Genomic DNA, 26380 nt, shown 5'->3' on the forward strand with positions numbered 1-26380 from the left:
GGTCAAATTGAATATTAAAGAAAGCACAACTTCGGTCGTTGAAAAGTAAAACGAAATATAAAATATTTGATTTTTTTCTTGAGGTGTTGTATAATAATGCTTTTGATTTGATTGTCATATATGTGTGATCTGGTTAGAGATTTTATTGGGAAAGTCTAATCTAATAGGGGTGAATTTTTATGTTTTATTTAAATTTCCACCCTTTCTGAAAGGACTCAGTTAGTTATAAATTATATTATATGAAAACTATATTTCCTTAATTTAATGCATTGATACTCGGTTTTATCTGTTGGAAATACTGTATTTGGACAAATATATAATTCACTCACCCCTCCATAAAGGTGTTGGACCATCCTCGACCGGTAAACGTTTGGTAAATAGTTATTTCGATATATTTACGTTAATTGCAGTTAATATCGACTTTAATTGGTTTGTATCTTAAGCAGAACTATTTATCATTTTTTAAATTAGCAAACTGCTTCCGAAAAAGTATCATTATATTTTATTTTGCTCTGTATATCACATTTGTAATGTATTTTCGCGATGTGTTTGTATAACGCGTTATAGATAGATATAATTATTTCAGTAAGGAATGCACGTACATGGACATTTAAAATAACAACATGTATAAACAGCATCCGGATTAAGTTTGCAAATCCGGAATTTTTGCAAACTTATTTTTTTTATTTTTCACCCAATGTTTTTTATTTTTGTATTTTTAAAATGTGTTAGGTAATACTAATAAGAGATATTTTTTGTTTCCTGAAATTTAATTTAGAAATATGTTTTTTTGGCATTTAAAGTCAACTTTTCCAATGGGAGTCCCATTGGAAAATGGCCTTCCCATTGGAAAATGGCTTTTTCAAGCTTTTCCAATTGGAAAACTGGCTCTATTAAAATTGTGGGAGAATTTGGAACATAATTTTTAAAATTGAAATTGACTGTTTAATTAAGAATATTTTACACTCATTACATGAAAAATAATATATTCATTAAAAATGAAGAACCGATAGATTCATTTAAGGCATTTGTTTGCGAATCCTTCCCATGAGTGAATCTTTCCAATTGGAGGATTCCCACATTCAAAGTGGGAAAGTATGAACATTGGAAAATTCCAATTGGAATATTTGGTTAATGGGAAAATTCCAATTGGAGAATAAAGTTCAGTTTTAAAATGGGAAATTTCCAATTGGAAGGACAGGTAAGATTTTGTAATGGGAACATGTAGGAAATGGGAATAAAGAAAAATATTGCCATATTTAAAGCAAAAATTAGCAAAATGACACTTCTTACAATGTCCTTACCTGTCAACTGTCGACTTATCCATATTCCTCATCGCTGTTATACTATACAATGGTTAGCATGACGTCTAACCATCGTATTGCTTCATTAACCCTGTATCAGATACTAGTACAATTTTTTATCCGATTGAAAAAAAGACAAACAAAAAAATCCATCTTTCATCAATGTCACAAAAACGCTGTCGTTAAGCTTGATTACAAACATCTTGCCATTTAACCGATTATTTTCAAGGTTAAAGGCAACTAAAATTTGGTCAAGAATTAGCATTAATGAAGTTCTTTGAAGTCGAAGATATAAACTTTTTTACACTTCTATCTTTGTTAAAGACCACATGATTATGTTCATATATTTACACAAATTATAAAGGAGTCGGAGAGGTGATGGAGATCTATTGTATGAAAAGGCTTAATTTATGGTATTTATGGGTAAAAATAGTGAAGGAACGACTCGCCATACTGTCATTATTTCATGTACATTGTGCTATATGAAATTATTCTCGTTCACCAGAGTGATGGTGCCATGCGTTACACATTTGATTTATCACTATCAAACCTCTTGTAAATGAGAATGTGTGAATATGGTGTTGATAAATCAATGAATGGGTTAGAAAATAAACATTTTGAATTTTGAAAAAAAGAAGCCTGAACTTGAAGAATACTGCCATGACTAATGAGATGCAATGTGCCAGGCCGCAAAAGTTTTATCAGTGAACATATTAACAGACAATTAAGATATTACATTCAAACAGGGAAAAAGTAATATGAAAACCTATCGCTGTCGCTAAAGTAATGCACCAGTCAATGGTAAGCATCCCCCACCCCAGGTCCGGGGGGACAGTCGATGGTTTTGTGTTCGCGCCAAAATAGCGGGGAATTGGCCTTGGACCGACTGTGTAGCTCAAGGAATTTGGTCGAAGCGCTAGCGGTTTAAGCGCCCGGCGTGCGCCACCTCTAAAATAATCGAAGTTTACTGTTTTCATCAATATCGGAGAAACAAAGGTAATAAAATAAGCTCATAATGCACCATTTCCGACTACATACATGAGGGAGTAACCCCAAATTCCCGTAAAACAGTTTATGCCATATACTTTCGGTTCTGAGGGAGGAGCACATGTCAAAAGTTGCGCCCCTAAGTTACTACCCCTCTAACATCAATTCCTGGATCCGCACCTGCGATGTGCCATGTTTCCGCAACCTGGGAGATTTAACAAAAACGCTTCTGTTTCTGGGGCTGTGATTACGAAGTTCGTAATCACTGCTTCTGCTGTAATAAACCAAGATGATACTTGACTTCTACTACTACAAGTTACCTAGATTCACGTGCATTATTTAGCACGTTATTGCTATGTGTTTCACAAGATTTATACCATGTGTACTGCTAATATTTAGCATTCTCAAACATTTATTGTTGAATAAGATTTTAGCTGATAGCTATTTTCTATTTGTCTGAAGATGATGAAAAACATAATCTTATATATTCAACCTCAAGTCAGTTTCCTAGTCTGAATTTTGAGAGGATACAAAAAGTATTCCTGGTGGGTACAACCTTTAAGGTAAAAGACAGACACAAATACATGCTACCATACTTTTGAGAGGCTTTGCAGTGGATTTTAGTCTGAATTCCAGGGAATATTGGTCTAAAGTCCAGCGGATTTTGGTCTTAACAATATCAACATTTATTATTTAAGACTACATACAGAAATTTGAATGCATATTTACTTATATTTATTTAATGATCTAGAATACATACAATAAAAGAATAAATAATATATTATGATATTATAATCAATTGTCAATGCATATGATAAATAAATAATACATAAAACAAGAGGGCCATGATGGCCCTAAATCGCTCACCTGAGTAAAAGAGTTTAACCTTTGTTATTAATATAGCTTGTTTCTCAAAGAATATTGAACAAGAGCTGTCAAAGTATGTGACAAATGCCCCCCAATGTGACATTGATCTATGAACAACTACATAACAAAAGCACCGCGAAACGGAGCATTATACGCCCGAAGAAGATTCGGCTTGAGGTCCTTTTAATGTAGTGATGATTTGTATAAAGTTAATTGAAAATCGCTTTATTAGTTACCAAGTTATGGCCCGGACACGGAATTGCTAACGGACGAGTAACAAAGATGTGGCCCGGACACAGAATTGCTAATGCCCCCCATGGTGATTCTAGTCTTTGAGGTATGGACCTGGAAATTGCGCGCAACACATCCTTTTAATGTAGTGATGATTTGTATAAAGTTATTTGAAAATCGCTTTATTAGTTACCAAGTTATGGCCCGGACACGGAATTGCTAACGGACGAGTTACAAAGATGTGGCCCGGACACAGAATTGCTAACGCCCCCCCCCATGGTGATTCTAGTCTTTGAGTTATGGCCTGGACATGGAATTGCTAACGTCCCCCCATGGTGATTCTAGACTTTGAGGTATGGACCTGGAAATTGCATGTGACATCCTTTTAATGTAGTGATGATTTGTATAAAGTTATTTGAAAATCACTTTATTAGTAACAAAGATGTGGCCCAGACACAGAATTGCTAACGCCCCCCCCCCATGGTGATTCTAGTCTTTGAGGTATGGACCTGGAAATTGCGCGCGACACATCCTTTTAATGTAGTGATGATTTGTATAAAGCTATTTGAAAATCGCTTTATTAGTTACCAAGTTATGGCCCGGACACGGAATTGCTAACGGACGAGTAACAAAGATGTGGCCCGGAAACAGAATTGCTAACGCCCCCCCCCCATGGTGATTCTAGTCTTTGAGGTATGGACCTGGAAATTGCGCGTGACACATCCTTTTGGACACGGAATTGCTAACAGACGAGTAACAAAGATGTGGCCAGGACACAGAATTGCTAACGCCCCCCATTGGTGATTCTAGTCTTTGATTTATGGCCTGGACATGGAATTGCTAACGTCCCCCCCATTGCTAACGGACGAGTAACAAAGATGTGGCCAGGACACAGAATTGCTAACGCCCCCCATTGGTGATTCTAGTCTTTGAGTTATGGCCTGGACATGGAATTGCTAACGTCCCCCCATGGTGATTCTAGACTTTGAGGTATGGACCTGGAAATTGCATGTGACATCCTTTTAATGTAGTGATGATTTGTATAAAGTTATTTGAAAATCACTTTATTAGTAACAAAGATGTGGCCCAGACACAGAATTGCTAACGCCCCCCCCATGGTGATTCTAGTCTTTGAGGTATGGACCTGGAAATTGCGCGCGACACATCCTTTTAATGTAATGATGCTTTGTATAAAGTTATTTGAAAATGACTTTATTAGTGACCAAGTTGTGGCCCGGACACGGATTTGCTAACGCACCCCCATGGTGATTCTAGTCTTTGAGGTATGGACCTGGAAATTGCGCGCGACACATCCTTTTAATGTAGTGATGATTTGTATAAAGTTATTTGAAAATCGCTTTATTAGTAACCAAGTTATGGCCCGGAAACAGAATTGCTAATGCCCCCCCATGGTGATTCTAGTCTTTGAGGTATGGACCTGGAAATTGCGCGCGACACATCCTTTTAATGTAATGATGCTTTGTATAAAGTTATTTGAAAATGACTTTATTAGTGACAAAGTTGTAACCCCCCCCCCCATGGTGATTCTAGTCTTTGAGGTATGGACCTGGAAATTGCGCGCGACACATCCTTTTAATGTAATGATGCTTTGTATAAAGTTATTTGAAAATGACTTTATTAGAGACAAAGTTGTAACGCCCCCCCCCCCCCATGGTGATTCTAGTCTTTGAGGTGTGGACCTGGAAATTGCGCGCGACACATCCTTTTAAAGTAATGATGCTTTGAATAAAGTTATTTGAAAATGACTTTATTAGTTACAAAGTTGTGGCCCGGACACGGAATTGCTAACGCACCCCCATGGTGATTCTAGTCTTTAAGGTATGGACCTGGAAATTGCGCGCGACACATCCTTTTAATGTAGTGATGATTTGTATAAAGTTATTTGAAAATCGCTTTATTAGTTACCAAGTTATGGCCCGGACACGGAATTGCTAACGGACGGACAGACGGACAGACAGACGGACAGACGATGGAGGCCATAACATAATACGACCCTTCGGGCGTATAAAAAGTTTATCTTGCCTTTATGTGTCAAATACATATTGCAAGTTATATTAAATTGCCTCTGAGCAAAAAAAACAACAATCATACTAAATGACAGCCAACACTCTTTATGTCCTCATATTCAGCATTCCATTGTGAATAAACACTTTGTGTATCTTTCACCTTAGAGGTAGGGACATGGGTCTTGCACACGACACATTGTCTTGGTATGTTGAAAACATATGGCATTTTCATTTTAAAATCTGTCCATATAAGAGAAAGTCACAGCGCGGACACGACAGCCTATAATTTCCTTCAGGTTGCCATGGCAACCAGAGTTCTGCAAGGAATTAATTTTTTTTAACAATTTTGAAAAAGCACCAACCAAGGATCATTCTTGGTTTCATCAAAATTGCCCAAGCGGTTTAGGAGAAGATGATTGTAACCAATTGTTGACACTTTTCCTTTAGGTTGCCATGTCAACCAGAGTTCTAAATGGAATTAATTTCTTTGAACAATTTTGAAAAAGCACCAATCAAGGATCATTCCTATGAAGTTTCATCAAAATTGTCAAAGCGGTTTAGGAGAAGAAGATGATTATAACCAATTGTTGACATTTTCCTTTAGGTTGCCATGGCAACCGGGCCAAACAAAATTATGTGAACAAATTTAAGAGAGGTCCATGCAAGGACACTTCAAACCAAATTTGCTGAAGATCTATCAAGGGGTTCATGCGAAGAAAATGTTATGTTTTTTTACTAATTTTAGCTCTGGTGGCCCTTAAAAGGGGCCAAACAAAATTATTTGAAAAGACCTGACAGAGGCCCATGCTAGGATGCTTCAGACTTGAAGATCCATCAAGCAGTTAATAAGATCAAGTTGTTTAAAGGTTTTTCTATTTTTTGCTCTGGTGACCCCTAAAAGGGGCCAAACAAAACCATTTGAACAAAGTTGAGAAAGGACCATGTAAGGATGCTACATATCAAGTATGGAGTCATTCTGACCTTTACTTTCAGAGGAAAAGATGTTCAGTGACAAGACAATGTAAAAACAAATGACCCCTGAGCAAGGCCAATTTGACCCCGGGACAATAATTTGAATACCTTTGGTGTAGGTCCACTAGGTAACACTATATACCAAATATGAAAGCTCTAGGTCTTATATTTTGGAGAAGAGGATTTTTAAAGTTTTATTATATAAGACTATATAAAAACAAATAACTTTCAGGGCGGGGCCAATTTTGACCCTGTGGCAATAATTTGAACAACTTTGATAGAGGTCCACAAGATGATGTTGTATACCAAATATCTATTCTCCTGGCCTTACGGTTCTGGAGAAGAATATTTTTAAAGATTTACTATATAACACTACGTAAAAACAAGGACCCCCTAGGCGGGGTCAATTTTGACCCTGTGGCAATAATTTGAACAAATCTGGTAGAGGTCCACTAGATGATGCTGTATACCAAATATCTAAGCCCTGGGCCTTACAGTTTCGGAGAAGATTTTTAAAGATTTACTATATAACACTATGTAATGAAACTAGTGACCCCTGGGGCGGGGCCATTTTTGACCCCAGGAGAATTTTCAAGGTTCTAGGCCTTGTGGTTTTTGAGAAGAAGATTTTTAAAGTTTTCCCTATATAAGTCTATGTAAAACAAGTGACCCCCGGGGCAGGGCCATTTTTGACCCCAGGGGGATAGTTTTAACAATTTTGGTAGAGGACCACTAGATGATGCTATATACCAAATATTAAGGCTCTAGGCCTTGTGGTTTTGAAAAATAAGATTTTTAAAGTTTTTCCTTTCCGTTGCCATGGCAACCAGAGTTCTGCATGGAATTCCATTCTTTGAACAATTTTCAAAGGGGACCACCCAAGGAACATTCCTGTAAAGTTTGGAAGAAATTGGCTAAGCGGTTTATGAGGAGATGTCGTTTAAAGTAAAAGTTTACGGACGGACGGACGACAGACGGACGCCGGACAAATTGTGATCACAAAAACATTTACTTATTAATTATTATAGCACTGCGCATAGTAATATACTTTTCATTTTTTCATTCCCCCCCCCTTCCCCCCCCCCCCCTGGGAATATATGGCATACACAAACCAAACTTATACTCTCAATTGTTTCAAATGAACATTATTATTTATTAACTATTTTGATTCAATTAGCATTCACATTTAGTCAAGTCACCATGATTTGCATTTGAATTTTTGCTATTTGTAACATTAGACATACCTTATATACTTCATTTGTACCAAAATTAAACAAATAACGATCTGTATTATAAGATAGCACAATTTGAAAAAAAGAAAAAAAACAACTTTTATTACTTAATTAATTGCTTAAACAATAAACATACATTTTTCCATCCTTTTTTATGAAATTCAAAAGCCATTGCATTACTCTTCATATTGACAAACAAGAAATAAAAATAGTTCATGTATGTAATCATCTATTTTATTTAATTTAAACAATCATTTGATATCATTATAATTTAGTTCTTACAAATCATGTAAGTAATTTCACTTTCAATAAATTGAGAGTTAATAAACAGTCACATGACAAATTCCTTTTATTGGATCTTCAATGTCAGATGGAAAGCTATTATTAAGGACCCAAGTGATGTTTGTTCCTGCATCTGAACTGCCTAATTGCAGCCAATTTTGCATTGAATGTTACATATTTGGGTTAATTAAGGGCTATAATCCCTGTCCCGACAATTTTGAAGATAGAACTTAACAAAGTTATTGACTGGCTAAAAGAAAAATATAAATTGAGGAATATAGGCAATGTAATCTTTACAGATATACAAAAATGATTCGCAGATACATATTTAGACTTATCGACATTTTACTTAATATCAAAAGGTTCTTACAAATTATTTATAATATTATTCTTCATATACATACACATTATTTAGTAAACAGTACTGTTTCAACAATTCAAACAAATACATAGTTACAAATGAAATGTTGCTGTATTATGGCAAACACTTGGTGTTCTATCAGTACTTTAACTGAACTGGAACCTCAGATCAACCCATAAAGAAATGGAGTCTAGTAACTTCCCACTCGCCTGCCTCTTGGAACAACTGGGCCATGATTTTACCAGTTACCAGTAAGTGTTCTTTTAGACCATCATGTTGGTCAAAAATGTAATCAGACAAATCAAGACTGTCCGTAACTGGAAATCGGACCTGTTTCAATACATAGGCCACACTTTTTTTATCCAACTCCTTCCAAATGATGGGTAGTGACATGGACATTCCTCAATCTAACTTCTGCAGTGACTTCATTCATTCCTTTAGTCAAATACGGACAGTGTGAGCTGTTGAGATAGACAGCTCCTGTGACATTACATTTTATTGTGAAGAATGTCCAGCATAGATGGCTTGTCATCTAATGTAGCTAATATGTCCGCCCGGTCAGCTCAATCGGTAGAGCGTTGGACTCTGAATTGGACATCCCGGGTTCGATTCCCGGGCGGACCAGGTGACCTCTGTTGTGATTGGTTATGAAATCCTTTCTACGACCATTCGCACTGTACCACTGCACCTGGCATGTACAGAAGCTGTCAGTTCCTTGCAGAGGTGAAGGCACCTAGTACTGGTTCTGCCCAGGATAGGTGTGGGTGGTTGAACTGTCACTCTGGGACCCTTCAATGTGCTCACGCCGGGACCCGGAGTATAAACTACTAACACCACCACCTGGCAGCCTGCTCTGAAGCTTGTCCATAGCCCCATATGTGTGGCCAGTCATCCATTATCCCCATTTTAATGATAATCTGAAAATAATCCCAAGCACATTTATATGCATATTTATTATATCATATCCGCTTCTATACACTTATCTTCTCTAGGATGTTCAAACAGGCTTGATGTGACAATACAAAATGTGAAGACAAATCAACAGTGAGATACAACAAGTATATTGAATTTTCTGTCTGATTTAAAATGATTTGTAATATAAACAGGACAGGTGAAACTTCCTATTCGACAAATATCTTTTTTTTATTGTCATTTCCAAGCATTTTTTATGATAAGATTATTTAATATTTCACAACTTAAATACTATCAGGAAGTCATAAGATTAACCATCTATATATATATAATAAATCATATATATATATATATTTAATATATAAAAACAAGTCATTATACAATTGATATACACAAATTAAAAAGGTATTTATACTTCTGAAACACTGTTGCACAAGCCACTGGGCACAAAGAGGTTGATGAAGGTTTTCCTGATGCCCTTTGAGGTTTCCCACAATAATGAGAAAGATGACCTCTGAGAGAGATGGTGGTTATTTCCTGAAACATTAAATTTATACATGTTGTATATAATTTAAAAAAAGGACACTTGACAATATACAGAATGCTGTACATAAAATTCATAAGTCCTATAAATAAATGCTTTTGAAAAATTCCAGAACATATAAACAGCAAAACCCAAAACCTCTTGATTTTGTTCTCAATTGGCCAACAGAGGAAGTATTTTTTTTTTCAAGAATCCATGAAAACCAGTGATATAAAACTGCTGACAAAAAATTAGATCATGCATTTTTCTTTAACTGTTAGTAATAGTTTAACCCACAAAACATTGGCTTTCAAACGAAAATATGCAAATCTGCGATATGATCTATGTCAGCAGTCTTTTATCATTGGTTTGCAGATACTATTAAACCCAAAAATTTGCTCTTTCCAAGACAAAAAAAATAAAAAAGTTGTAAAAACGGTAAATTTGTGAGAGTGCATGCAGCTTTAATAATAATTAATATATTCTTGTAATGAAGCTGTTATGTGCTTAAAATAGAACCCAATGAAAAATAAGCATATCCTAATAAGCCTAGCTTTAATATTATGAAGTATTTACTGAATCAAATAGACATATATAGGCAAATGACTGAAAAGCTACCATAATTAAAGCTGCACTATCACAGATTAAACATTTCGACAACTTTTTAATTTTTGTCTTGGAACAAGCCAATTTTCGCTACAATCCATGGAAACCAGTTAATAAGACTGCTGACAAAAAATTAGATCGCGGATTTTTATATTTAAGTTCATAAATTGATGTTTTATGCATTTTTCTTAAACCGTTAGTAAGGTTTTAAGCTCTAAAACATTTTCGAAAATATGAAAATCTAAGATCTGTTTTTTTATCAACAATCTTACATCAATGGGTTGCAGATATTTACGCAAAAATTTGCTCTTTCCAAGACAAAAATAAAAAAGTTGTAAAAATGGTAAATCTGTGAGAATGCAGCGTTAAGAGTATTTTTTAAACTTATAATGAAAGTCATTTGCATTTATTTTACATAAGCACGAAAACTAATGTGTTATTTATTCTGAACTCCTTTATAAAAATGTAGGACAAAACATCCCATGTCATTTTTGACTAAGGGGACAAAACACGTCCAACCCATTTAGACAGGGTTGACAAAACAACCCAGATCATTTTGACATGGTGGACAAAATAACCAGGAAAATATTGGCAGTTCAAAAAGTTAAGACCCCCCTCCCATCCTACCAACACTTGAAAGATTAAAACTAATTGGCCATTATCAAGATGTGTTTTATTACCCCCAATAAACACCCTTTTTCACTTAATTTATTAGGTTTAGAAATGTTACTATGGAGATCTTTATCACAGCATAAGGAAGACACAGTGACTTTAATCATAAGGATTTGCTACAAAGCTACAGTACAATATTAAGTTCAGCATTATGATAATCCTTACTTCAAAACACTCTTCATAAAAAGGTGTTCAAGGCCAAAATCTAATATTCATATTCATTACAGGCTGCTTTGCATGACAATTATTAATTTCAGATATTTGCTTTAAGCAATTTATTTTTAATTATAAAAACACTTTCTCATAGTTTTCAGTTTTCATCTTCTTTTTGATATTGACATGTTAATATTAAAGCGGCCTCATGTGTTTTTAATATTTATGTTAGTCTTATATTAAAGCTGCAACCTCACAGATTGAACGTTTTGACAACTTTTTTTAAAAATTTTGTCTTCGAACAAGCGAATTTTTGCGTAAATATCTGCAAACCAGCGATAAAAGACTGCTGACAAAATATCAGATTGCAGCTTTTCATACTTCCATCCAAAATTGATGTTTTATGCATTTTTCTTAAACTGTTAGTAGCAGTTTAAGCTGTAAAACATTAAATTTGGAATGGAAATATCAAAATCTGAAATCTAATCTTTAGTCAGCAGTCTTTTATCACATAAGCAGGTATTTACGCAAAGAAATTCTAATACATAAAGTTTAAACAAAAAATAAAAAAGTTGGAAATCAATACATACACAAGTTGACTAACATATATTTTGAATAATAAACCTTAAATTACTTTCCAAAGAATGCATTTAAGGAAAAGTTACTTACTGAAAACAAGACTGTAACAATGCATGTATTTTAAAGTGAAAACGCATATATATTATGTATTTTAAAAATGTAATCCTTTATACTTTTTACTCTTTCTGTTTTTAAAAAGGATGTAACCCTAACCGAATCATTTTATTTTTGGCCCTACTATAACACAATCAAGAATTTAGCCCCACATTCCAGAATGCAGGGCTTAAATTGTGTTATCATTTTGATCACTGACATGACATCATTGACAAAATAAGGATTCAAAAATCTTTGTTTCCGCCCAACTGACCCTATTTTCATCCTTCTGATCCTTTTTTGTTTTTGGTGTTTTGATCAATATGTGCTTTTTTAGTAAAGACCTTAATAATTCCCTGATATAGGTCAGTTTGCCAAAGAAACATGGTCCTAAAAAAAACAACAGTTACCGTATGCCTACCTTTTTTGATATTTAAATGGAAACTATGAATACTTTTTTTTGGCCTAAGCAACAATTTTTGTTTGAAGCCAGATGTGCATACTGTGTATTTTTTTACTTAATTACATTGTATTGTCTGCGAATTACCAATATCAAATCCATTGTCCTATTTAACAGGATAATGGTTTTGATATTGGTCCCATGTATTATCATTATAAAAAGTGTAGGAATTTTATTCAAGACCATTTGCAAGATGTGTCATGTTTGGTGTCAATATTATGCTTGAATTATCATATTTTATATTTGTCATTGTTAGATATTTAATTTGTATAAAAAAATGAGCAATAATAAAACCTCTAAAGTTTTTTCCTCAGTTGGTAAAAATTACACCTGTTGTTGGGTTAATAAAAGTCTGCTTGCCTATGGCTCCATTATGGCTTGACCCTGTCACACCCCCTAGTGTGACTGATACATATTTGTGAGGCCAAAGGGGGATCTATCTTCATTGAATGTCAGTATTTATTTTAGCTCCACCCCTTTTACTTGACCTGGCATCGCCCCTTTCACTGAACCTGACATCTGATTGGCTGAATGAATATGCCTTTTAAAGGTTTCCTTATGACTGACAGCCCCCACCCCCCACAGAGAAAGACTGGTCATTTGAGACAATCACTATCATATTTTGAAAAGGCGGCTATATGCATGACTATGAATTGGCTTGTAATTGATTTAAGATAATGATCATTATCTGCAGTTATGCACTTAAATTCATAAAAAATTCATGTTCCTTATACTATGAAAATTTTGGAAGAAATACATGACTGTCAATTTAGAATTGAACTTAATTTCCATGTAAATATCCTTAAATTGTATAACATGTCGAAGGCAAAATGTAGATTTTCACAGACTGATACAAAAATTTTGCTAAAAGGCATGTTCATTTTTTCAAGATAATGACATTAATAGAAGGTTTCTACTTTGTGTAAGGTTTTCTGAATTTAAACATTTTTTTTTGTCTTCAAGTCTCTTAACATTACCAAATAAAAAGAACTGTCCTCCAGTTTGTATTATGTAGAATAAGATGTAATTTGGAAGTAACTGTAATTTGTTACAAAGATGGTTTAACCAAAACTTAATGAAAATCCCACATTGATTTCGTGCATTTATATATATATATATATATATATATATATATATATATATATATATATATATTAATACATATAGCCCGGAATAGTTGTAGCCCGGAATTATAGCTATTCTAGTTTTTCCGACCTAATCCTCCGGTACAAACAAAATTAAACCGTTGTAATATACACACATTACTTCGGAAACAATAGAGTCATTGGACTGTCAATAGCTCGAAATTCACCTTTTATTTGTTACTTCCGGGCTATATGTATTAACATAACAGGGTTTTCCCATGCTGGTACAAATAAAAGGCGAATTTCGAGCTATTGAAATTCGTGTAACAGTCCAATGACTCTATTGTTTCCTACGTATAATTCTGGGCTACAACTATTAAGAGCATATACTATCACACTCATCTGATATATTGGGGATTAAATTTATGTACCAGTACATTATCTTACAGAATGATAGTGATAGTCATTATCAAATTATTATCCTGATTAATAAGTAAGTTGTTGAGTGAAAACTATTTTTAAATTGAGACAATAAGGTGGATGACATGTTAAGTTATTGAAAGCTTTGAAGATTTTATACAAAAGTTATAAGTTGTCTCAATTTATGATTTCGAAAACCATTAAATTGGCAGGCCTAAGCATCATGAGCCACTCACAGACTTTGATGGAATTGGTAAAAGACAAAAAATAAATATTTACTTTCTTAGTGTTGCAATGCAAAAGATACTAGGCCTACTTTCTATCGAGTAAAACATTCTTAATATATAAAGCTTTTTTCCATTTGCCAAATAATGGAAAATTATTTGAACTTGATTTTGAAAAATAATTATTTTTTATCCTGACTATATAATCATTTAGTCTTTAAAACAGACTCTCTTCCTTTTAAACTCTAAAATATCTTTAAAAATAAAATAAAATACATTTAAACCCATTAAGATTTAATTAATTATTTAAACAGGCCAGTCTGCACTGCCTTTTCAGTAAGGATTTTAGTCAAAATCATATCTTCGTAAGAACAAGACAGTACACCATAGGTAATTATGACCCCCCCCCCCCCCAATAATTATGCATATTATGCATATTTGTATACATGTATTAGCTAGACATTATACAACGATAAGTGTATTGTATATATTAGTGAGCAAATAAATGCATTAATAAATAAATAAATACAGATTTATACTGGTAAATAGATTTATAAATATAAATATTTTAGGAAAGATAAACATTAGATAAAAAATATTATCAAAGCCTTTTTAGCCATATTGTATTGGCTGGTGGGGTTACTCAAAATTACCGTGCATGGTCCGCTTACAACCAATTAAATATTTTCAATAGCTCTGAGAATGATTCATACAATCTTTGATATGATGTCAGTTTTTTTTACATGGCATGGCTTGACTTGATCAATATAAATTTTATATTATATGACTTGCACAATTCACATGACTTTTCATATATATCCTTTAAGTTTTGTGTGATAATAGATCTTTGATCTAAATTTGTGATTCAAAACTTAAAGATACATATATATATATATATTTACTGCTTCGGAATCACACTTTACACACAAGACATGTTAAAATAGATTATTGTACTCACTGTTTTTTAATTTAAGTTTATTCATCAAACTCTGTCACTCTAGCTGTCTCTGTATTATCAGCATCACACATCAACTAAAAAATAATAATAATAAGAATTATAACAAGAAAGGTTCAAGTAGTTAAAAAATATATGGGCTGTCATTGGACATATAATATAACAATTTACCATGATTCCATGAAATATTTTTACAAACTAGCAAACCTGAACTCTTTAGTAATTTTTTACATCTTTGTGAGATTTTGCATAAAGCATCTATCTAATTCTTTGTTAATTTACCACATTAAAATTAAAATATATTGATTAACTGTACTTTTATTTATTTTATAAATATCTTATATGTTGTGCACCAGTCAATTGTAACCCTGGCGCCCCCAGGTCCAGGGAATAGCGGGGACTTTGACTTTCGGTCCAGCCAACCCTGGGTCTAATCCCCTCCCCTGCGGGAACGAACTGATGGTAAAACCCCGGCCAAATGCCCCTGCACACCAGAGACTCTATATAAGGCCCAATCTCGGCTAAATTTGGCTCAAAGACAAAACCACTGCGGTCACCCGGCCCTGCGTGGCCACATAGAAAGTAAAAACACGGCCAATTCCCGACTATTCCCAGTATACCCCCGGACCGGGGGGGGGGGGGGGCGTGGTTAGTAACCGTTACAATTGACTGGTGCATTGGTACAATTGACTGGTGCATTGGTTATAATAACTGAGAGGCCTCAAAGATGCTCACATGACTGTGACCTTTTAGCAGATTAGAACAAAGAAAGGATTTTTAAGAAATATACTCAATGAAACAGAGTAAAACTTTATTCAGGGGCTATACACCGTATGATGAAATAGCGAAAGAAGAGAAAATTGTCGAAAACTGACATGAATTTGGTATCAATGTGTACAATGCATTGAAACTAACTAACTGAAGTACCACATAGTTTACAATTAATTGATTTTTCACATTTTTTTTCCATAAAAAAGATTACTAGGTGGGTATACCTAGTATAATTAATTTTTATGTGTGATTGGCTAGTCGATGTTATCACTTAATGTTACCAAGCTAGGTATATATTAAATCAAATAAATAAATGTAAACTTTCATAGCAGTGGATACAACACTGGACTGCAATTTTGGCGACCACAGTTTGAACCCGGTCTCTGTTATTTTTTCTTTACATTTTGATATTTTTTTACCAATTATGATATCAAAAGGATAAACATTTTATTGAATAATTGTCCTGTATACTGGGACTGACCCTACTGTTTGTATAGTCCATTGGTTAAAGAAAATAGATTAAAAAAGAGAAAAAAATAATTGTAAAGTGTGTGTTTAAGGTAGCACTACCCTAATGAAAACCTCCACTTGAAATGCTTCATTTTAATGTTTTATCCTTTATTGTTAAGCACATACCTACACATCTTTTGTGGGTTCATGTGAGCAGTTCAACTTCAAAGCAACCCAGAAGCTGACATACATGCCATATCCCCCGGAGGGGGAAAAATCCCCCGGAATTTCGACCCATCCCCCGGTCTCCCGGAGGGGGATGAAAATCCCCCGAAATTAAAAAAAGTGTGTTTAAAATTACGCAAAATTATCACAGGGTTTAATTATATATGCCTGTTTGCAGTTATAATGCCCTTCTTGTCTTAATTGGATTATCAACTGATGGTGTGTTTTAACAACACCAATTGGGTGACACTTAATAAGTCAGCAGGGCACATTTCATGCATTGTTTTGATTGAAACTGTCAGAATTTGCATAAGAAATGTCAATTAGACTGGTCAGATAAAAGGACGATTTTCATTGGTTAAAACTATAGGTTTTATCCAATCAGAGAGGATGTAACAAATTAAAGTGTTTAAACATGTGTCATTGTCATCAAAATGATTTATGATTTAAAGGTGACAGTACATTATTTGGTAAAGAAAAGGATTAAAATAACTAATAGACAATGCTGTTCTTTGTTATGACCCACTAATATGTTTACATACATGACATGACCTTCATCTCAAATATCGGAAAATAACAGAACTTCCAGAAGAGAAACTGAAAGTAGACAATTCGGATGAAATGACTTTTATTTATTTTAATATTATGGTGGTGATGTTTTTTATTTTTTGATGAATGCCAAAAGATGATATGTTTATGAACTTAAACAATAAATTATGCATTTGCTTTTTATCAGAAGCAAACAAATCTGACTATTTGGGAATTGAAATGAAAAATATTGATAAATCATTCCATTCTCTCTATTAGTCTGAAAGTCATCATTTATGATCATAATGAGCAGATTTTGTATCCAATTTTAGAGGAAGGTAAGCCCATTAAATTGTCTCTGAAACATATTTTTCTGTGAAGTATTCTATTTTGCAAGTGAGTGCTTTTATTATGCAATATGGCTGTGTCTCATTAAAATATAGATGAAGTGCTGGAAAAAGGGGTAGACAAGGTAAATTGGCACGTGTGTCATGCCCGTAATGCTACATGGCGATGATGAAAATTCTCTGGTATGTGACCCAAATCCCCTTAAATTCTGGACATAATCCCCTCGGGAGTCTTTCAAAATTATGGCAATTTGTTTTTGTGTACTTGCGTCTTAAAATACTTTGAAATTTTGTCAAATTAGACCTGCTAAAAAAAAACCCTGAATACTACCAAAATCCCCCTGAATTTTCAGACTTTTGAACATTAATCCCCCTGAATGGTCTCAAGAAAATATGGCATGTTTGGAAGCATCTTTTTATTTTCCATTTCATTAGCTTACATTTTTCAACAGTAGTTTTATTAGAAAATAGTTATTTTCTTATACCGAAGGTAAAACATACTGTTGTTTTTTTTTTGCATAATGTTCCTAAAAGTTTAAAGATATTTCATATTGATAAGGAACAGGTCATGAGTATTTTTTTAACTTGTTGATTTCGCTGTAAAATGACATTCACAAGCTAAATCTTAGTAGACCAAAGCAGGGTTAGACACTAACATTTTTCACAAGGTAGTCCCTCGGACTACTGGATCCCAAATCTGGGTAGTCCAGCAAAAACTATGGTAGTCCATAAAAATGCAAGCCTGCAACGGATTCCTTCAGTGTTTTGTGAGACTTAGCCTTCTTAGAACATTGTCAGTATAACCCTTTGATTGGTCATGATTTTTATCTGTTTCAATCTTAAAATTTCCACATTCTTCAAAACAATTTTTGGCCATTAAATTTAATTTTAAAACCAAAAAAAATGCTAAAAACTATGCTAAAATACCTCAGATTAAAAATCTAAAAACCATGCTAAAATACCCCATAATCTGTCACTTTCAGGAAAATGTTGCAATAAATCACTTGACACTAAAACACCTCGACTGAGATCGTTGCTAAGTTATGGCACAAATGACAGACATCCTACTGATAAACAATATTTGATTATTGGCATCCTACTATTCAGTATTCTTTGTTAATCTAAACAACATATCATATAATACTTAAAAAAACATGATGAAATAAATTCCGAAAGTGTTATTAATTATTTTTTGTATGGGAGTAAGATAACAATTAACATGACGCTGCCTGTCACTCAAACTAGCGTCCAAATTAGGCAGGGCTTATCAGTTGCCGTTGCTATCCGCCATGACCTCCGACAATCCTCACATATCAACAGTAGTGTAATTACGCTGTTATATATATTTAACACAAATTATGTCTCATAATTGAGAGATAGTAAAGACAGTTTAAGAAATCCGAAATACTGACATTTTCCCTTTATGCCGCTAAAATTATAATTGATAACAAGGGACTGTTTAGTAGACTAATTCAATTCTCAAAATGTCTTAATGTAAACGTACATAATATACGTATATTTCCGTTTTAATAGCCTTAAAATAAGAAATATCATTATGAGAATTAGTGTACAATATTGATGATATATTGCGATTTAGTTTGATTTTGAAATTTGTCTCCTTATTGTGCGAAAAGTTTTAAAACCGAGGCATATACATTTGCATTTAAGTTTGTTTGACATATTAGTGAAAAAGACACCTCAATTTATGTGAGTTACATTTTTTTATTAAATTTAATTAAATATCTGATATATAGCTTAAGGTCACAAAAAGTATATACGTATAGATAAAACAAAATCATATTTTAAAATGACGCAAATCAAAGTAAAAACCTTTGCATGTATAATGACTATGGTCGTTTCAAAATTTCTATGCTTATTGTTAGAACAGTTTTGCATGTCATTTAAAACGGAAATTTATTCATTGAGAGAAACAATAAGGTAGTTATATAAATAATGATAATAATGCATTACACTTGTATAAAACAGGTGATTCTGAATCGAAAAAGGAAGAAAAACAGCGAAATCCATTGAGTTTTGACAATGGATCTATACAAACATCTTTTTTTGTTGATTTTCGGATAGGAAATTAATACATGTTTTGTTTCCCTTTATTTGAGTTTTAAAATAGAGACTGTTATTGTACTGTAACAAAATTCCGATGTTATTTAGAAATAAATTATTTTAAAGTCTAGACATTTTTCTACCTGAATTATACATTGCATACAATTAATAATAATGAACTTATTTAATGTTATACTTGGTTTTATTGCTACGTTTTACCATGTTCCATGCATTTTTTATCTGATTGTCATTTATAACTTTTGTATTATTATCGTCTGCTTCTGGGTATTTGTCGGAGGTCATGTGACACTGTAGGTGTAGCCTTATCGCTATCGGCGTGGTGTTAATTGTTATTGGCCCTAGCTTCAATGTATAAAATGTTACATTTTGGCGCGAAAATTAAAGCACACAACTCTGTCATCGTCTGCACTTACACTGCATTATACCTGTTTTGGCAGTATGATTAATTTATCAGCTGTTCTTCTAAAAGCCAGTTTAAAAGATTGCATAAGCCAGACATAATATTCCTTCTGTTTGCTTTAAATAAACACCGACATTTGACAATACCCTAAACCATAATAATCATGACGTATTTTCAGAAAATCTAAAAATAGTTACAACCGTCAAGTGTTTATCTGCATCGTATCTTTCATTGTTTTTGACTGAAAATGCAAGGGATTTAGAAAATCTGCCACTTGGACCCAAATCTACCTTGCTGACATTTAAGCAGAGGTGCACATGTCTGACGATTAAAACACACCATAGAGTGTGAAAATGTTTTTTTCCCTTTCTAAATAAAGACATTCTACTGACTGGTTTAAACATTAATCGAAAGGCTATACGAAATGCGCGCGAAATTCGGTTAACAGTCCATGTTGTCCGGAACTGCCCGGCCATCTTCGGCAAGCTTTACAATGAGTGTTTACCGGTGATAATCGGCTTCTTGACATCACGTTTTACGCAAGTTTAAGCGTAATAAAGATTTTATGCTCAATTAACTGATGTGATATTTACTTTCTTCTAGTAGTCCGACGGACTATTGACTTAAAATGTCTTGTAGTCCGACCATAAATCTGGTAGTCTCGGACTACCGGACTACTGTTAGTGTCGAACCCTGCCAAAGAATTGTACGTTTACGGATTTTTGTATCTTTTTTGATATGGCAAATCCTTCACATACAAATTGTTTAGTATCAAAAGTGGGTAGTTATTCCGATCGGGATTCTGGGTTAAAGCATTTAATATCTCAAAAATATCATAAAACAAGAAATATTACCAGATTATGTAATTTTATATCAGTTCCATACATAAAAATGTCATATCCTATGAATAATTATGAGTTTGACGTTTATTTTTCATTTCTTGCTGTCAAAACATAGCGATATATACATGAAGGGCACCTGCAAGGCTTCAGGGCACAATTTTTAAACAATTGGAACATTTCGGCCATGGCTGAGTTGTTACGATTGTATTTTCGAGGTCTATCTAGAAGCTTGTCAGTGGTGGCCGAGTTATTACGATTGGGTCGAGTTGTTCCGCTTGGCATAATTGTTGTCTGTGTCAGTCAACTTTTGTTTTATTGGAAAGGTAAATAATGTGTTTTAATGCAAAATAACTTTTCACTTACATGGTAAAGTATGAATATAAACCTTTATGATCAATTTAAACCATAAAATACTTCACTTAATACAATTTCAATATTTTTCAAAACACCCCCGGTTTTTGCACAAACCCGTTTAGACGTTACTGGCTAAGGTCACAAATCCGAACACTTTCTGATGTTTTTTACAATTATCTTGGAGAGTTTATGTTGTAGTAAGTTAAACTTTCGTATGAAACATCTTTGGTTCATGTGAAAACAGCTGTCAAAGTACAGATTCACGATCTCGTCAATATTATGTCGAAAATCGTTCAATTTTATGGATAGTAAATCACCCTTCAAAATACGCTATGGAGGGCACAAATACCGAACACTTGAAAAGCGAAAATACATGGTCATACAATTATAATTAAAAAGTATGCTATATTAAATAAATGGCATTTTTTAGAAAAATGCTTAACAAAACAAGATGAAACTTTGCAAGTGTGACCAAGGCAAGCCTCTGTATTTATCTAGATCATCGAATAATCGATCACGGTAAACAAACGCGTGTTTTAGCCGGTGTTCAGGATTTGTGCCCTGTTAGGAAATGTACCGTCAACCAGTAAGGATTGGAAGAATGTATTACACGTCTATAATTTTAGACTGGGGGGGGGGGGGGTAGCTACAATAATGAGCAATTAGGGATACTTTTTTTTATTATTTTGACATTTCATGTGTATCCCTGTAACTGCCATAGTCTTAAAATCGTCAAAAGACCCATTGACGGTCATTTAGGTGGACTATGGGGGGGGGGGGCATGGTAACAATTGACTGGTGCAACCACTGGGACACCATTTTTTATTATTTTGATATTTCTTAAAATACTCGTTGACGGCTATTTAGGCAGAGTAGCCCCACTCCTTGTCGAAGTGTGGATAAGAAGAGGACTGTTTCAAGTGAACGTTCTTAACGAGATGTCCTACTTATTGACTGTTTATATATTCAAAAATCAAGACAAAAAATTAAATGGAAAAAAATAAATGACTTACCAATGGGTGTTTGAGATATCCATTTGGCACCACTTTAGTGCCATTCATCGCTCTTCAAAGCTCCATAAAACAAAATCATTCGTCTAACACATTCCCGACATCTTAACACAGATGGTATTGATTACTGTGACATGTTGGTGTTAAACCGGTTTGAAGGTGCATTCACTCGAGTAATAAAGTCAAAGATGCACTCTTAAGTACTGCCAGATAAGGTTTACCACAATTAATAATGTTGTTTCAATATTCCTAAAAGAATGAATAAATGTCGAAAACAATGGTTCTTATGAAGGATATCGAGTTAAATTTGAAAGAAATGAGCATTACACACGGTATTTCTACCTTATGAGACTATAGTAGACCACAATAAATCTTTTAGCATTTACCAATCATTAAATATTTTTTGCGCTTTCTGCTATTAAAAACACGGTTACAATCTTGTTATCAGTAATAAATATTTTCAATAAATGCATTATTTAGTATGTAGTTAAAGGTTTATCAGTCACAATTGATGTTTGTTATATATGTGTATGTATTGATTTTGAATAACAGTGTCACTAAACAAAAAATAAACAAATTTACGCAATTTCACAACCTTTTTTCCAGTTCTTCTGGATTACCCTGTATCCCCTGCCTCGAAACGAAAAGTTAACTTGGACGACATCGGTACGTTGTGGTTGTGGGGGGGGGGGTCACCCCCCCCCCCTTCTGGCCACTAGTGCAATTGCAAAATTAATTTTGATGCGTGAGGGATATACTTAAGCGACGATGTTAACCATTGCTTCAATATTTATGCATGCATATATGTACTTGTTGGCAGTTTGGGTGCCTCATTTCTACATCAAAAATGCTCAACCAGGTATGAGTTTATTGTATAAGTTATAGCTCGTAGTTTGTAAAATGTGGTTCTTTAGCAAATTTGTTTTAAATACGAAATAAAAGGTGTTGCTTCCAAGGTATGCATGATCAAAATATCCATAAATTATGTATGAGTCCCTTTTGCTGAGTGGTTATGCTATTTATTTGTCCATGACGTAAAAAGCGTAGGTTCACCCCTGATTAAAACAAGACTTTATTTTCATACTTTCATTGTATTTTGTTCTGCAATTTCAGTATCAAAGAGTTAACTAATTATTTCAGACACATTACCTGGAAAATGATTATTTGGTGCCAATGAGGTACGAGTCCCTTTAAGAATGACAAAGTGTTTTTACAATCAGCTAGATAACAAGTTCATTTTTTCCACATATACAAGATGATCTACAAGTAATCATCATATGTGTATTTTTGCTTCACTACTATCTTGTAGGATGACTGGCTTATATACTACTACCGGGTATGTAGTAAAGTGACAACATGGCATTAATTACCAATTAATAGCGTTTATTTTGTAATGCAAAATTCACCAGCCTTACATGTTTGTACAGTTCGATATTTTTTTCTAAAACATATACTAGTAATACTGTTTGAGGAAGGCATTGGCACATGATGCATGTTAACATTCTAAAATGCCTTGCAGCATTTTTAATGGTGTTTAGCTTGGACCAGCTCAAAACCAAATAATAGGGGTTGGAAAGTCTTTGGTTTAGGAGTTAAAAAGTCTTTAATATGGTTATTAAAATAATTCAACTAGGGGTTGAAAAGTCTTTGTTATAGGAGTTAAAAAGTCCAAACAGGTAGGGGTTGAAAAGTCTTTGAAATAGGGGTTTAAAAGTCTAAGGGTTGAAAACTGAAAAGTGTTCTTTTTTAGAAGGGTTAAAAAGCCTCTTGGGGTTGAAAGGTCCTGCTCCCCTGCAGAACAGTGTGTATGAAATAAACTATTATCTTAGGTAAAACATTTCATATGGATTTCCATCAATTAATTACATCTTCATTAAAAATCAAGAAAATGGTACATTTTCTGTGTAAAGGTACTGACAACCGAAATAACATTTTCAAGCGTAAAAGTGAGTATAGCTTTGAAAAAATGAATAAGTTCTTAGTCGTTTGTAACCACAACTTAATCGATTAAAAATGGCGTCTGAGGAGATGAACTAGTGTAAAGATATTTAAAAAATGGAATTTGTGTCACTGGTTGAGTAAGAATACTTCAGGTAATTTTTGATATGATTTATTGCATTCAAATTCATTAAAAGATGCTTAAATCTTATCGCTAAGATATCAGCACAGAAGTATTAGCTTGGAATTGGATGGATACAATGTCAGGACACAGGTAAACAATAAAACAAAACTTCAAATATATTCCTAAATAAATAAATAGGTGTTCTTTTAAGAGATTTAGGAAAGTTGAAATATTTTCCCATTAAAATTTATTGCCAGAACCTCCAATTGGATTAAGCCCATTGCCAATGTTACCAATTGGAAGATTCCAATGGGACAATGTTCCAATTGGAGTTTTCCAATTTCCTGACTTTTCCCATATTGAATTGTGGGAAATATCCAATTGGAAAAAATGGTCGACGGGATTTTTTTTTACAAAAAATGATAAAAAGTACTATAAACGCACTTTTTCTAGATAACATTATAACCATTAATGATAATGATTGTTATTAATCACTAATTCCTTTTTTGAAAATGTGGGAGAATTTTCCAACAAAAAATGTTGGGCTGATTTTCCAATTGGAAAAACCATTTTTCCAATGGGAAGGCCATTTTCCAATGGGACTCCCATTGGAAAAGTTGACTTTAAATGCCAAAAAAACATATTTCTAAATTAAATTTCAGGAAACAAAAAATATCTCTTATTAGTATTACCTAACACATTTTAAAAATACAAAAATAAAAAACATTGGGTGAAAAATAAAAAAAATAAGTTTGCAAAAATTCCGGATTTGCAAACTTAATCCGGATGCTGTTTATAGTAAATAACATTGTACATACATGATATTATCAATAGCCATGACAGGCACATCGAACCAAGGATGACACAAAAAAGAGAAATCTCTTATTTCCATTGTGGTCTTTGAAACCACAGGTGCAGGTTGCGTTGTTTTGACACAACACGCCCCTGTCCGTTTTTTTTTATCAAATTTTTTTTTTATCAATTTTCAGTAAGAATATGATGTGGTAACTGTAACTTGTGATAATTGGCAATACACATTTTTTATTTTATTTTTTTATTTTATTATCTTTGTAAAGGGTGATGACTTGACCCTGAATTTCCATATATTTGCCGACCCTGTGTAAGAAGCCATAACTTTATCAAATCTTAACCAAACTCTACACTTTTGGACTTTCCTTGTAGAGTTAGTGTCAATCTTTAAGAAAAGGTACACTTTTAACGAAAACAAATGCAATTTTAAACCCGAATTTCCTTAAACATGTTACTTGACGAACCAACTACCGGCTAATTTCACCGAAATTTTCCAGACTAAAAAGCATTATCCTGTATTGCATTATCAATTCAACACGTGTGCAACGGACAAGGGCGTGGTGTGTCAAAACAACGCAACCTGCCCCTGTGCTCGAAACAGTAAAATGTCTCTGAATAATTTATGTTCACTGTTTGAACAAGCACATTTTATCAGATCAATGATCTTTTAATTATATATTCTGTGTAATTATTGAATAATCAGTAATATTTCTGATCATTTATCGAATAGTGCAGAAATTGCTATTGATCGTGTTGCAAATTTAAACATCACAGGTAGAGAATATCATTTTCTTCATCATATGACATATCTAAACAACTGTTTACAAATATGAAAGAGCAAAAAAAAAAATTCAATTAGATTTAGTATCAATAGAATTACCAATGCATTGATTAGTAAATTTGCTGTTAAACTGAGAGTAGATTTACTGATTATCAGTAAAACTAACACTTTCCCGTACCTGTTTATGCTAATGCAAAAATGTTGAAGACCCAGATATCAGTTGTTGCTCATGTAAGCTTTTTGCCAGTTTTGAACAAATGAACAACCTTCAAAATTCAACCATTAACTTGAAATCAGTTGATCAGCTCGAACTATTACACACCACATTGTACCAAAAATTTATTGTTATACATCTGGGTTTTTTCAGAGAATGGAAGAACCACCAAAGCATAGACCACGATGCTTCTTCGATGTTGATATTGATGGAGAAAAAGGTTTAAGTGATTTTTATTCTGAAGTTGTTGTTTTTAGCTCTACTTGCCAAAGGCCAGAAGAGCTTATGCGATGGTAATGTGTACGTAGTATGTGCGACTGTGCGTCTGTAAACAATTGCTTGTGAACACGATACAGTCTTCAGTTTTGATTGTATCTCAATGAAACTTGTACAGTATCCTGATATCCATTAGAGCTCGGTTCTTTTCGAAAACCAGCCAGATCCGCCCATGCATGCCTAGATTATGGCCTTTGATAGTATAAAAAAATGCTATTGTGTAAACAATTGGTTGTGAACACGATACAGTCTTCATTTTTGATTGTATCTCGATGAAACTTGT

General features: G+C 33.7%; 1 protein-coding gene and 1 long non-coding RNA gene across 3 annotated transcripts in view; one reads left to right on the forward strand and one right to left on the reverse strand.

Moving 5' to 3' along the window:
* Positions 1-204: 204 nt before the first annotated feature.
* The window catches only part of LOC128235155 (peptidyl-prolyl cis-trans isomerase 1-like), a 53085-nt gene continuing 26909 nt past the window's right edge, over positions 205-26380 (forward strand). The window contains exons 1-2 of one of the 2 annotated variants that reach the window (XM_052949898.1): positions 205-373; positions 25975-26041. In XM_052949898.1, the coding sequence (XP_052805858.1) occupies positions 25978-26041 (64 nt within the window). In that variant the 5' untranslated portion in view covers positions 205-373; positions 25975-25977. The remainder of the gene's footprint in view (positions 374-25974; positions 26042-26380) is intronic. The other variant, XM_052949897.1, reaches the window with a different exon arrangement.
* LOC128235156 (uncharacterized) lies at positions 7528-22213 on the reverse strand. The gene is made up of 4 exons (XR_008261147.1): positions 21958-22213; positions 14949-15022; positions 9591-9712; positions 7528-9180 (listed from the first exon to the last, which is right to left on the reverse strand). It is a non-coding gene; the product is annotated as an uncharacterized LOC128235156 (long non-coding RNA).

The sequence above is a fragment of the Mya arenaria genome, chromosome 5, assembly GCF_026914265.1.
Source record: "Mya arenaria isolate MELC-2E11 chromosome 5, ASM2691426v1".
Classification (NCBI taxonomy): Eukaryota; Metazoa; Mollusca; class Bivalvia; order Myida; family Myidae; genus Mya; species Mya arenaria.